Below are 13,985 nucleotides of genomic sequence, written 5' to 3' on the forward strand. Positions count from 1 at the left end.
CTATCTTCTTCTTCTTTTTTTTTTTAAACATATAATGTATTATTTGTTTCAGAGATACAGGTCTGTGATTCAACAGTCTTACACAATTCACAGTGGTCACCATAGCACATGCCCTCCCTGGTGTCTATCACCCAGCCACCCCATCCCTCCCACCCCCCACCACTCCAGCAACCCTCAGTTTGTTTCCTGAGATTAAGAATTCCTCATATCAGTGAGGTCATATGATACATGTCTTTCTCTGATTGACTTATTTCGCTCAGCATAATACCCTCCAGTTCCGGGCGCCTGGGTGGCTCAGTTGGTTAAGCGACTGCCTTCGGCTCAGGTCATGATCCTGGAGTCCCGGGATCGAGTCCCGCATCGGACTCCCTGCTCAGCAGGGAGTCTGCTTCTCCCTCTGATTCTCCCCCCTCTCATGTTCTCTCTCTCTGTCTCATTCTCTCTCTCAAATAAATAAATAAAATCTTTAAAAAAAAAAAAAATACCCTCCAGTTCCATCCATGTCATGGGCAAATGGTAAGATTTCATTCCTTTTGATGGCTGCATAATATTCCATTGTATATATATACCACATCTTCTTTATCCATTCATCTGATGATGGATATCTTGGCTCTTTACATAGTTTGGCTATTGTGGACATTGCTGCTATAAACATTGGGGTGCACGTACCCCTTCGGGTCCCTACATTTGTATCTTTGCGGTAAATACCCAGTAGTGCAATTGCTGGGTCGTATGGTAGCTCTATTTTCAACTTTTTAGGAACCTCCATACTGTTTTCCAGAGTGGCTGCACCAGCTTGCATTCCCACCAACAGTGTAGGAGGGTTCAAATCTTAATATATTATCTCTTGGCTCCTAGAAAAAAATAAAAAATTTTAAAAAAGGAAGTTATTGAAGTTGCCCAAGATGATAGACTAGAGAAGTGGCAGTGGTCTTATAAAGGACAAGGAGATTCAGAGACTTGGCACCTAATTTATAAATGGGGGGAGATGACTAAGAAGTCTAACAGGACTATGAAATTTCAAATATAGGGAAGTGAAGAAATTTATTGTGCTACCAACAGAAATAGGGAACTGAGGGTGAGCCAGTTTGGAAATAAAGGTGTTTGATTTTAAATATGTTGAGTTTCAGGTTCCAGTTGTAGTTCTAGATAGTTCATTCTCTAGGTAAATAGAAATTCAGGACTGGCTGGGGCTCCTGGGTGGCTCATTCGGTTAAGCGGCTGCCTTCGGCTCAGGTCACATTCCCAGGGTCCTGGGATCGAGCCCCGCATCGGGTTCCTTGCTCAGCGGAGAGCCTGCTTCTCCCTCTCCCTCTGCCTGCCACTCCCCCTGCTTGTGCTCTCTCTCTCTGTCAAATAAATAAATAAAATCTTTAAAAAAAAAAAAATTCTCAGGACTGGGAATTTAGGAGTCAGGCTGAACTAGAGATAACAAATTTGAGAATAAGCTGAGTACTGTTAATATTTAGCCTGAGGAAGTATAGAAGACCCTATTCCTGCAGGAGAAGAAAGTAGAAAGGGAAGATAGGAGATCTGAAAACAGAGTCTTGAGAAGCTTATGTTGCAGGACTGTGCTAACAACAGCAAAAAGACCAAGAAGGAAGGTGGTCAGAAAAGTAAGAAAGTCAAAACAGTGTACTGTTTACAAAAGTCAAAGAGTTTCAGGGAGTGGGTATAGTTGAGTATTTTAGAGATGTTCATTTATAGATCAAGTAAAATTGAAAGGAGCTTTGAAACACAGAAACCAATAAATCCAAATTCACATTAGGCAGAATGGAGATATATCAGTCATTATAGTGCAACAAATGTCCATTTCAAAATTGATAATACTGCCTCATTTTTCTCAACTCTAAAATAGCACTGGGTGGTTGCAAGGATTACCCATGTGAAAGACTTTTAAGCTTAGAGCCTGACAGGAGCAAACATCTATTAAATGTTAGCTTCTGTTGTACCATTCAGTAAACGTTAGGTTACCTATTTGTCCTGGAGGAGTAACTTTATTTCCAGTTTGGGGGAGGTTCTAGGTGAAGAATTGGCAAACCATGGTCCGTGGGCCAAGAGCTGGCCCACTACCTGTTTTTGTACAGCCCACATATTAGAATGGTTTTAATATTTTTAAATGGTTGGGAAAATCAAAAGAATGTTTTGTGACACAAATTCAAATTTCAATGTACCTAAATAAAGTTTTATTAGAACATAGCCACATTCATTCACTTATGTATTACCTGTGGCTACTTTGGTCCAACAGTGTAGATGAATAGTTGAAACAGAGACCCTATGGTTTGCAAAGCCTAAAATTCACAATCTGGTCCTTTACAGAAAAGTTTTCCAACCCCTATTCTTGGATGCTACGACTTTAGACTCAGAAATCAATAACCAGTCATCTCAGTGCCTGTCTTATTGTATACAATGTTTACAGAAGTCCCCGGACTTTCTCAGTCAGTGGAACCCTTAATGGTTTATTAATTTTTTTCACAGTGCCTCTTGGCCAGAGAAGTACCTCTTCGTTTCATTCATTAAGTAGTTAAGTGCAAGTAAGTTAACAATGGCAGTTTGTGCAGCGTCCAACAGGTGTCACTGTGCTTTCTCTTAAAACTTTAAAATACCCCACAGTCCCTTGTGATTTTATACTGGCACCCTAGAATTCTTCAGCGCACATTTTGGGAACTGGGGAATGCTGTGTATCTTGAGTCTGTTTTTTTACCCTATTGATAGGAATTACAGGAGGTATCAGAAGTATCTTACACAATAGTTGTGTCTATGAAGTAGTCCTTTGACATCCTGGGTGCTTTAATAAGCTCTCTTAAACTGCTAATGATAGCAAACTTTGGCAATAAATATGGGGAAAAGTGTTTTTTTTTTTTTAATTACCCATATCCTATAATTATAGGAACTTGTTAGTTGCTATATTCACCCATCTATTCTTAACTGCGGTTAAATATTTAAACTCTGAGTTGATGAAATGAAGTAGGTAAAGATAACAGATGTTTCATTTTTATGGCTTTTGGAAAGCCTTGAAAATGAAGTAAGTATTTGTATAAAAAATTAGCTTTTAGTTAAAATGTTTAATATTTTGTAAAATCAAATAGTTTAAGGCTATGATATTAAAAATATTGATGAATTAAATATCATAAATGGAAGATATGTCAGTTACTACATTTTGTTGATTATGCTGGATTAAAAATGTTTTAACCCAAGTATATAAATGAATAAAAACAAAATTCAAGTGCAGTTTGCTCATTCATATACTATAACATCATCTGCTCCATGTGCCTTTAACTGCTTTAGAAATTTCTTTATTAGATTCTTTCAGAATCTTTCTCTCATACTAAAACTAGAACTTGTTCCCAGTAACTTAAGATTGGATCATTACCCAGTTATTGGGCTTTAATTTGCTATAAAAACCTTTTTTTTTTAAAAAGTGTGTTTTGTTCGTAACTTCCTTTTCTGTTTTTATGCTTTCAATCTTTATCTCTTTACCTGTCTTATTTTAATTGGCTTTAGTATGATTTCATTGCTCCTATCATGCCTGTGGTGGAATCAGTAGATCCTGCATCATGGAGGCAGGGCTTGCGCAAAACTGGCATTGTTCTTGTGCCCAATAAGGGTGAAAAATCTATGGTGAGGCATTTCTATGTGCAAGGATTTATATTAGGTTACAACATAACAAGTTTAATATAAATACTGGTGCCAAAGATGCATGGTTTTAAAGTCCTTATGGTGTGCTCATTTCCGTTCTCTGTATTTGCATCATAATTTTTCTGTGTGATATAAAGTGTGGAGTGTGTTTTATTAAATCTAACTTTTGGAAAGGTAGTTCTATTTTTTTTTTTTTTCAGTTTTAGATCTTTACATTTTTTACTAAGACATTAACCTACTTAGTAAAAGTGTTTCTCCTGAAACTATTAACTATAATTTGAGACGTATTATCTGTAAACTTGTCATTTCCAGCTTAAGGGTTGATCAGTCTTGATAATTATTTTTTCTTCTCCTTAAAAATAAAATAAAAACAGTTTCCAACCTCAGCTACAAAAGTTTCTCCCAAAGAAGAAGAGAGAAAAGATGAGTCTCCTGCATCTTGGAGGCTAGGACTTAGAAAGACCGGCAGTTATGGCGCACTTGCAGAAATCACAGCATCTAAAGAGGCTCAGAAAGACAAAGACACTGCAGGGGTGATGCGTTCAGCTTCAAGTCCCAGGCTTTCCTCCTCTTTGGATAATAAAGAAAAGGTAGTCTATTTCCTAATCTGGTTTCTATCAAAACTCTAATAATTTGTTTTCTAGGAACATCAGATCTGATGGATTTTCTACTGTGTATCATTATTAGATCTGTGTATCAACTTAATTCACCTGACTTAATGAATTGCATGATAATAATACAAATATACCTACCTTAAACAGATGTCAATATGGAATTACAGGCATATATCCGAGATAGTGTGGGTTTGACTCCAGACCACTGCAGTAAAGCAAGTCAAATGAATTTTTTTGTTTCCCACTGTATATAAAAAAAATATATTTACACTATACTGTAGTCTCTTAAGTGTGCAATAGCATTATGTCTAAAGAAAATATACATACCTTAATTAAAAAATACTTTATTGCTAAAAAATGCTAACCATAATCTGAGCTTTCAGCAGGTCATAATCACTGATCATAGATTACCATAGCAAATGTAATAATAATGAAAAAGCTTGAGGGTGCCTGGGCAGCTCATTCAGTTAAGTATCTGACTCTTGGTGTTGGCTCAGATTATGATCTCAGGGTCGTGAGATCAAGCCCCTCATCGGGCTCTTCACTCAGTGCAGAGTTTGCTTGAGATTCTCTCTCCCTCTCCTTCTGCCCCTCCCCCTGCTTGCATGCATGCTCTCTCAAACAAAAAAATAAATCTTTAAAAAAGAAAATTGAAATATTTTGAAATATTGTGGGACTCACCAAAATGTGACACAGAGACACAAAGTGAGCAAATGCTGTTGGAAAATGGCTGGGATGTACTTGCTTGATGCAGGGTTGTAACAAATTTCATTTTATGAAAACCACAATATCTGTTAAATGCAATAAAATGAAGTGTGCCTCTCTAAGTGTTGGGAAAATCAGATGTATTCGCCAAAAAAATAAATTATGAGATTATACTTAAATGAATCCCTTACCTACTTGAGAGCTTACAATAAAATGTATTAAGGGGCATTTATTCTAGAATTTATTTATTCCAGAATGTAATTATACTCCTAGGTTGCATTTATCCAGTGTCTGCAATTTTTTTATCTGCTTTCTCATCTGATACATCAAAAGCAACATCCTTCTAATGAGTAGTTTTAATAACTATATTTGGAAAGGAGTATTAAATTATAAATTATATCAAATAGAATGTACCACAGTTCATTCAGTGATACTTTATATAGCTGGATTATTTATTTTCTATTGCATTTTCAGTGCTTAGACTTTTTTCCATATCGTTTCCTTCCTCTATTTAAAAGTGTTTCTTTGTATCAGAAATTCAGAAATGGAATTTCTCATCAAGTAATTTTAATGTTTTTTTGTTTTGTACAAATTGACTGCCCCATTATTTTCCAAGTACTTGATGCCAGTATAGTGGGAACGTATCAGATGGCCTTGCTACTATAGTTTCAACCAGATTTGGATAAATGTAATTTTCGTAATTTTTGTTCTGAATATTTTAATGTTATATCAAAGTAGTAAATAATAATTGGGACTTACCAGTCAACCATATTTGAGCCTTATTTCCCTGGAAAAAGAAGAATATTTTACTTTATTATACTGCATTACCTTATATAATCTGTTATAGAAATTTAGAAAAAGTCATTAAAATGTGGAGGGGTTTTTTTTCCTTATACTAAAATATTGTCTAATTCTAGATTAAAGGAGAAAGAAAAGAAAATTGGTTTAAACACTTTGTCCTTTAGTGTTTATAGTACTATAGATAGACATTAATTTTAGAGTATAGCTAGGAACTTTGGAAAAATACTATCCACTGTGATGGCTGTATAATTGTACATTGTTGAATACTTTTTCCTTAATACTTCTAGCAGCTCCTATAATCATCACACAGATTTATTTTTACTCATTTTTTTTTCCTGTTGTGTAGGAGAAAGATAGTAAAGGAACTAGGCTTGCATATGTTGCACCTACAATACCAAGACGACTAGCCAGTACATCTGACATTGAAGAGAAAGAAAACAGGTGGATTCATTATGATTTGCTCTATGTTTTTACTATGAAATCTTTATTGGGGTGCCTGGGTGACTCATTCGGTTAAGCGTCCAACTCTTGATTCCAGCTCAGGTCATGATCTCAGGGTCGTGAGATTGAGCCCCGTGTTGGGCTCCGTGCTGGTCCTGGAGCCTTCCTGGGATTCTCGCTCTGCCCTATCCCCTCCCCATATTTTGTGATCATAAGTAAAACTTCAGTAAACGTCTTAATTTTCCCCCCCTATAATTAGGATTATACCCTAGGGATAGAATCTTAGAACTGGAATTACTTTCACTTCTTAATAATGTGCCAGAGTGTTTTCCCAAGGGATTTTACTAGTTTCTGCTTCTACTAATGTTTATTAATATACAGCTTTCTTAACCCTATTTTAAAATTATATACCAGAATTTGAAGGATGTTCTTTTCACAGAGATTCTTCAAGTTTGCGAACAAGTAGTTCTTACACAAGAAGAAAATGGGAAGATGATCTCAAAAAGAATAGCTCAATTAATGAAGGATCAACTTATCATAAAAGGTAATATAATTCTTGAATAACTTTCATGTCTTTTATAAAAATATGAGGCAATTTGTTTGGAGTCCTCAGTTTAATATCATTAAGAAAATAATGCGCTTTTATAAATATGTCTTTTGTTGTTTAAATAAAACATCATTTAAAGACCCAGAATATATATTTAAAGATGGGTGAAAATTTGCTTCTACTTATGCCTTCCTATTATATATATATGTTTCATTAGATTTGATTTATTAGGAAGTATCTTTTAGATTGTAGCATATTTAAAAGGAACTCCTTATATAATTAACTAGAGCAGTTGAAATAGATCAGTGTCTTCATTGATCTGGTCATTATTTACTGACCTAGAAGTTTCTACGTTTCTTAGAACTCAGAGATATGGAAATGTCCGTAATAAAATCACATTGGAGAGGAGGGGAGAAAAACCTTTAAATATTTTCTCTGCTAAAAGCAGCCAAAAAGAAGAGTAAAAGATGAACAAGTATAATATAGGCATGGGTCATTTCTAAGGATGTGACTCATTGCTGAAACACTTTTCTTCAAAAAGGTCCATCTTCACTTTCCCTGAGTAAAACTAAACGTAAGTGTTTTTCTCAGACCCAGTCTGGAATGACCATATGGTCTGGAACAGTCCAGGAATGAAAAATACCAGATCAGATCATCTTTGAGTCCTACTGAGGGAGGGGGGAGGCAGTAAAATGATACACTACCAAATTAGTGAAATCATCCAGACTCCTAGCAAGTTGTAGATGCAACTCTTGGCGCTGGAGCTGGTGGTGTATTTAGGAACACCGTTTTTTAGATTTTTTCCTAGCCTTGTGAATCTGTGTAATATATAGACATTAACTATAGAATACACATACAAACACATCCTATATAGATATGACTCTTTCCTTTAGTTGCTCCTTTGGTAGAAGACCAGATGATTTGATTAGTTCTAGTGTTCCAAGCACCACATCAACACCAACAGTTACCTCTGCAGCTGGGCTTCAGAAAAGCCTGCTTTCCGGCACAAGCACTACTACAAAGATTACAACGGGTTCTTCCTCAGCAGGCACACAAAGCAGGTGAGTCACAGATATATTTTGTGTTCAGGCCTACTGTGTGCTTATGTATGTGCATGCATTTTTGTTTAGAAGATTGTGGGGCTCTGGATTTTTTCATTTACCTCATTAAAATTATTTACAATCAAAAATTGGTTCCAAAAAGAGGCAATTATGCATGTCTGGGGAAAAAATTAAGTTCCCGAATTATTAACTTTCTTTGAATCAGGCTGCTTAAAATGTAAATTTCTCCTTTGACAGTTCTGGGTGAGCTTTTTGGTTCATAGTTGAAAGATGTCTTGCCTTGTGTTTTAAAAAAATCCATCCCTGTAGTCACGTTTCAGCTGCTAGAAAGTGCTTTCATTGTTTAGCTGTTTTCCTTTTCTCTTTTTGTGTTGCTGCTTATGATGCGATAGTACCTCAAATCGTTTGTGGGCTGAGGATAGTACTGAAAAAGAAAAGGACAGTGTTCCTACGGCATTGACCATCCCTGTTGCTCCAACTGTTGTAAATGCTGCAGCCTCAACCACAACCCTGACTACAACTACTGCTGGCACTGTCTCCTCCACATCAGAGGTCAGGGAGAGACGCAGGTGTGTAAAGGTCCTCACAAGACTGCTGCTCGGTCTTGCCCAGTGATGAAAGTTGTTTGTTTTGCTTTTTAATCTTGTCCAGTTGGTGACCATCTCTTGAGTAGGTTAATAAATGAAATAACCTGTATCAGCTCAGAACTGTGTAGACTGATATAATGGGCAATTATTAGCATTTCGGCTTGGTGACTCCCTTGGACAGAATTGATGTTTTCATTTCAAGGCAGTAGCCAGACACTTGTCTTCTTAGCCATCTTCATTTTTTTAATGGTTGTTTTAATTCAAGACGTTTTTGTGATGGAAGATCTGAACACACCCGGTCAGACTCTGACAAAAACATATTTTTCATTCTTCTCTATGTTTCCCCCATTATTAAAAAAATTTGATGGATGTTAACTGTTTTTGTTTTTGTTATTTTTGAGATTTTCATTTTAAGAGTCTCTTAAAGATTTCTTAGGCATACATGTAAGCCAGATAATTTGTAAGTACATTGAGTACATTCACTTAGTTTTAATCCTAGCACATAAAAGGCACTTACTAAATTTCTTAAAGGGTTTATGAATTTATTTTGTGTGCTTAAATGTTATTAAGAGCATTGCTTTACTTCTTCCTGCTGCTCATAATTGGTATGGAATCACAGATGTGGAAAGGAACTTACCTGTGGTATCTTTGCTTTACAGAAGGAAACTAAGACCCAGAGATATTAAGTGACTTTTCTACTTTTATATAATTCTTAATTTAAAAATAACAACCTTTCAGTTGCTTAGAAAATAATAAGCAATCTGTGACTACTAAGGACTAAAATTATGCACCCTATATAGTTACAAGTAAGAAAGAGCTCAGTATGTCAGTATGATATAGTAATGATTAAGGCAGTGGATTTTGACTGATATATTCTGCTTTTTGATGGTCAGCTCTTTTTTTTTTTAAGATTTTATTTATTTATTCTTGCAAGAGAGAGAGAGTGAGCACGAGCAGGGGGAGGGGCAGAGGGAGAAGCAGATTCCCTGCTAAGCAGGGAGCCCGATGTGGGACTCGATCCCAGGACCCTGGGATCATGACCTGAGCCAAAGGCAGATGCCCAACCAACTGAGCCACCCAGGTGCCTTAGTCAGCTCTTTTTAATTAAAAACACATAAAATATATGAATTAATTTTCTTCTCTACATTTTATTCATAGAGGTCTGCTCTATACAGGAACCCCAGGAGAGGAGAAAGGAACTGAATACTAGATGGGGTCTCTTAAAGTAATAGGAAATACATTGTATATTACAAATTGATAGGCTAGATTTTTATGCTAATTTGGAGCAAATGTATGGAAAATTTAAATGAACAGATATTGTAAGTCTTCCATTTAGTAATTTTTATCCCCTTAACCTATCTATTATATGTCAAACAAGATATGATAAATATATTTAACTTTTATGGTAACTTGAAACTGTTGAAAAAGAATCGAGGCTCTTTTGAAGAGAGTGTGATGGTTGATTAGTTCTGTTTGCCTTGGAGATTAAAAGGGCAAATGGCAATGCAGATTTCCCTGTTTTAAACTAAATATGGGAATTTTGACCATTACATAGGGGAGTCAGATTCAGAAGTCCATGTTCATTCTTACTTTCAGAGAGCTCTTGAAATACTGAAATGATAACGTGCAGCCATCTAAGCTGCTACAAAGTTTTTCTGTTTAACCAGATTCGCTATTACATTGAGGTTTCATCTCCTTTTATTTTCTTTCTTCCCCTCATCTGGGAGAAGTTCAAAAAGCAATAAATTGCATAGAGGCAGTAGATGCATAAATAAGTATTAAATGAATGGCTAAAAAAAATAGCCATTGTGACATATTTTTCAAGCTGATGTCTCAAAGAGCACTTTCCACGTGTAGCAGGTGTACCACAAAAGAAAAGTATTTTCTACTTAAATAATCGTGGGAAATGCATAGTTAAACAAGATTAAACAGGGTTCGGGGCACCTGGGTGGCTCAGTCGTTAAGCGTCTGCCTTCGGCTCAGGTCATGATCCCAGGGTCCTGGGATCAAGCCCCACATCGGGCTCCCTGCTCTGCGGGGAGCCTGCTTCTCCCTCTCCCCCTGCTTGTGTTCCCTCTCTCGCTGTGTCTTTCTCTGTCAAATAAATAAAAAATCATTTAAAAAAAAGATTAAACAGGGTTCTTCCTTCGGTTCTTCTCAGAGCCTTTAACATGTTGTGATTTTCCTAGAGAAGGTTAAAATGTATAGCATTTTCCAAATACATATAACCAACTTCTGCCACAAAGAAGCTCCTCACTATATTCCAGAATTAATTTTCTTAAACTGAAACTATAATAACAAGTTTATTGTTATTCTCTTTCACCTTTTAAATTACTTGTCCCAGAAAAATCACTGGAGTTGTTATAAAAATAGGAAGGATCTGTTATATTTGTTTTAGTATCTGTTATATCTAAATAAAAAGCTTAAATCTCACAAGAGTTGATACATAGACAAAATGAAAATTATAAAACAGTGAGAGAAAGAGAAGTATCAAGCTTAGTGTAGCTTGAGCATCATGGACCATCAAGAGGGCAGGTATCCTACCAATCTGCTCATCTCTTTGGATCTGTGCATTGATACAGATGAAGCCATGTGTTGCTGAATCTCTAAAAGAAAGTCAAACTAAAGAAATGTTGATAACTAAAATGTTTTGTTTAGTGAATTTCTTCCTTGCCCTATACGTTTAGGAGGACAAATTAAAAGTAACAGAAAACAGGGGCTCCTGGGTGGCTCAGTTGGTTAAGCGTCTGCCTTTGGCGCTCAGATCATGATCCCAGGGTCCTGGGATCAAGCCCCATATCAGCCTCCCTGCTCAGTGGGGACCCTGCTTTTCCGTCTGCCTGCCGTTGACCCTGCTTGTGCTTGCACACACTCTCTCTCTCTCTCAAATAAATAAAAATCTTTAAAAAAAAATAAAAGCAGAAAACAAATAATTAGACATTTAATTTTTTTAATTAAAATTTTAGGTTATAAACTTAAATCTGTACCAGTGTTCTAGTAGAAACCAAATTTAGTAAGATAGAGCTCTTCTAATACTTCGTGAGGTGTGCCTGATTTATGAGATAAATATAGTGCTACTGTAATAGCAATAAGACATAATCTTTCAGGATCCTCTAGAAACCTAGAGCTGAAAATATGATAGAGAACATATGGATAAAGAGAAAAAAAATCAATTATATCATTATGAAATAGTTCCATAAGTTATTCATCCAAGTAGAGAGATCAGATGATATTTTCTCAAACCATCAGATGATAAAAACAACTTAAGTAAAAAAAAAAAGTACGGAGAGGATTTTCATCTTTTTCTAAATTTGTTGGATGTCTCAATCAAAAACATCCTCTAGAGAAGTTCTTGACTTACCTTGCTTAAAGTTTATCTGTAAAGTAGAAGCAACACAGAAAACCAGTCTTCTAGAACTAACTTTAACCAGTAAGTAAGAGTTAATTGATGGAATTGAGACAAGTCGATTTTGGATGATGAGGTGAATCCTAGGAATAATGCATCATGTATTCTAGTTTTAGAGAGACAGATTTCTAAAAACTAAAGAGTGTGAAGGAAGAGAAAGATAAATCAAAAGGAATGGGGCTCTCCAAAAGAATTCTGAAAAAACTGTAAATTATTCTAAGGAGCTTGAGATATGTTATACTCTCTGAACATAGAGCTTTGAAGGGTGCATAGAAAAAATAAAAGATAAGACATAAAACCAAGAATAAATTCCAAAGTTTGCTATGGATATATGAATAGTTTCAGGGAGTTTAAAGAGCAGACAGAATTACCAATTGGAAAGCATACTAAAGCTGAAAAGCCTTTTTAAAAAGTCGCATTTGGAGGGGAGGGGCAGGATGGTATAAACTAGATAAATTTGATAGACAGCATAGAAAATAGGGATACTCTACTTCTGAGTGTTCTCTGAGAAAGGTGAATTAGATGGTAATATAACTACATAAAGTATTAACGATTGAACATCCCAGGTAATATTGATCATTGGAAGGAAGTTTTTTTGTTGTGTTGCAGGGCTCTCTGTCTTATCTTTGCTTATTCAACCCTTTAATTAATTAAATACTAATCTCTTGACTAGATTGCTTGCTTTTGAAATGGTGCATATCCTGTGACAGGATGGAACATAGGCTTAGATGTGCAAGATGAAATGTAGTGAAGCTAAATATTAAGTCCTCTTTATATCAGAAAATCAGGAACCAGAAATAAGATGCTGATTTTAAAGCAGTTTATGTATAAAAGCACTTGACTTTTAAGAGAACTCAAAGTGTGAACGAGAGTATATCTGCCAAAAACATCATTAATAAATGCACAATGGCAGAATTCAGGGAGTGTTGCTTGCTGACTAGTCATCCCATATGTTGAATGTTGCCTTCAGTCCTAACCATTCTACCGTAAAAAGACATTGACAGTCTAGAGTTTAGCCAGATAACTTCACCTTTCATCTAGCATGGTATTGTGGGGAACCAAAAAAGGGGCTAAGAGGACTGATGTCGCATGTCTTTAAAAAAAAAACAAACAAAAAACAAAAACTAATGATGTATGGTGATTAACATAACAATAAAAATTTTAAAAAAAAACCTGTAGTTAGGAAGAACTTGAAAAATATAAGTTAGTATGATTATTTCCAATCTAAAGATTTATCAGATTGTATTGCTGAATTTTCAGGGTGGATGTAACCATTTTTGAAGACTTCTTAAAACCCATTAAAATGCTTAACTTTGTAATCATTCACACATTCATATGTAATTATATTCACAGATATTATATCTCCAACTAACAATTTTTACTTATTACTGTAGATCATACCTCACTCCTGTTAGAGATGAAGAGTCTGAATCCCAAAGAAAAGCAAGATCTAGACAAGCAAGACAGTCTAGAAGATCAACACAGGTATATTTAATGTGTATAATATATAAAACTTCAAAACAAATTACCTCTCTCTTTTTCACTTCTCTGTGAAAATATTGATGTCATTGGTGGCGCCTAGCTGGCTCAGTCGGAGATCTGGGGTCATGAGGTCGAGCCCCACATTGGGTATAGAGATTATTTAAATAAATTTTTAAAAACTTTAAAAAAATTTTAAAAAGGAAATATCAGTGTCAGTATATAATGTGGGTAAATCTCAAAAATAAAGATTGCGTTAGTAATCCTGCCCTAGCCTTTGTATATGGTCACATTGTTAATATTATATTTAATCCAATTAGCCATATGCAATTGTATGTCTTTGAATATTTTTTTTGTTGCTAAGATGGTATCTGGCATAGAGTATTCAATAAGTGTTAATTAATCAATATGTCTGATAATTATTAAAGAATTCTATGAATATTTGGAGTTGTGGGGAATAGGTCTGTTATGTTAGATATTTCAGACAGCTAATGTGCAAGTATGAGGAAAATGTCACTCAGTCTAGTTATCATCTCCCTAACCTCCTTGCCATTCTAAGTATATCTAATACATCACTATCCTTTTATCCTATGTCTGTCCTTTCCTACAGTTGAGGAGCTTCAAAGTCCAGATTCAACTCCTTGATCCTTACTCTTACTCACATTTCAAGCTGAACTGTTTGCTAAGATCTTAACATACTATTTC

The 13,985-nt window shown here is 35.5% G+C and overlaps 1 protein-coding gene across 3 annotated transcripts in view; it reads left to right on the plus strand.

Annotated features, from left to right (window-relative positions):
* PPP1R12A (protein phosphatase 1 regulatory subunit 12A) overlaps window positions 1-13,985 on the plus strand; it is a 143,753-nt gene that overhangs the window by 97,058 nt on the left and 32,710 nt on the right. For 2 of the 3 annotated variants that reach the window (XM_032393751.1, XM_032393750.1), the window contains 6 exons: window positions 4,014-4,229; window positions 6,106-6,200; window positions 6,640-6,744; window positions 7,641-7,808; window positions 8,201-8,377; window positions 13,196-13,286. In XM_032393751.1, the coding sequence (XP_032249642.1) occupies window positions 4,014-4,229; window positions 6,106-6,200; window positions 6,640-6,744; window positions 7,641-7,808; window positions 8,201-8,377; window positions 13,196-13,286 (852 nt within the window). The remainder of the gene's footprint in view (window positions 1-4,013; window positions 4,230-6,105; window positions 6,201-6,639; window positions 6,745-7,640; window positions 7,809-8,200; window positions 8,378-13,195; window positions 13,287-13,985) is intronic. The other variant, XM_032393752.1, reaches the window with a different exon arrangement.

The sequence above is a fragment of the Phoca vitulina genome, unplaced genomic scaffold (assembly GCF_004348235.1).
Source record: "Phoca vitulina isolate PV1807 unplaced genomic scaffold, GSC_HSeal_1.0 scaffold76, whole genome shotgun sequence".
In the NCBI taxonomy this organism is placed as follows: Eukaryota; Metazoa; Chordata; class Mammalia; order Carnivora; family Phocidae; genus Phoca; species Phoca vitulina.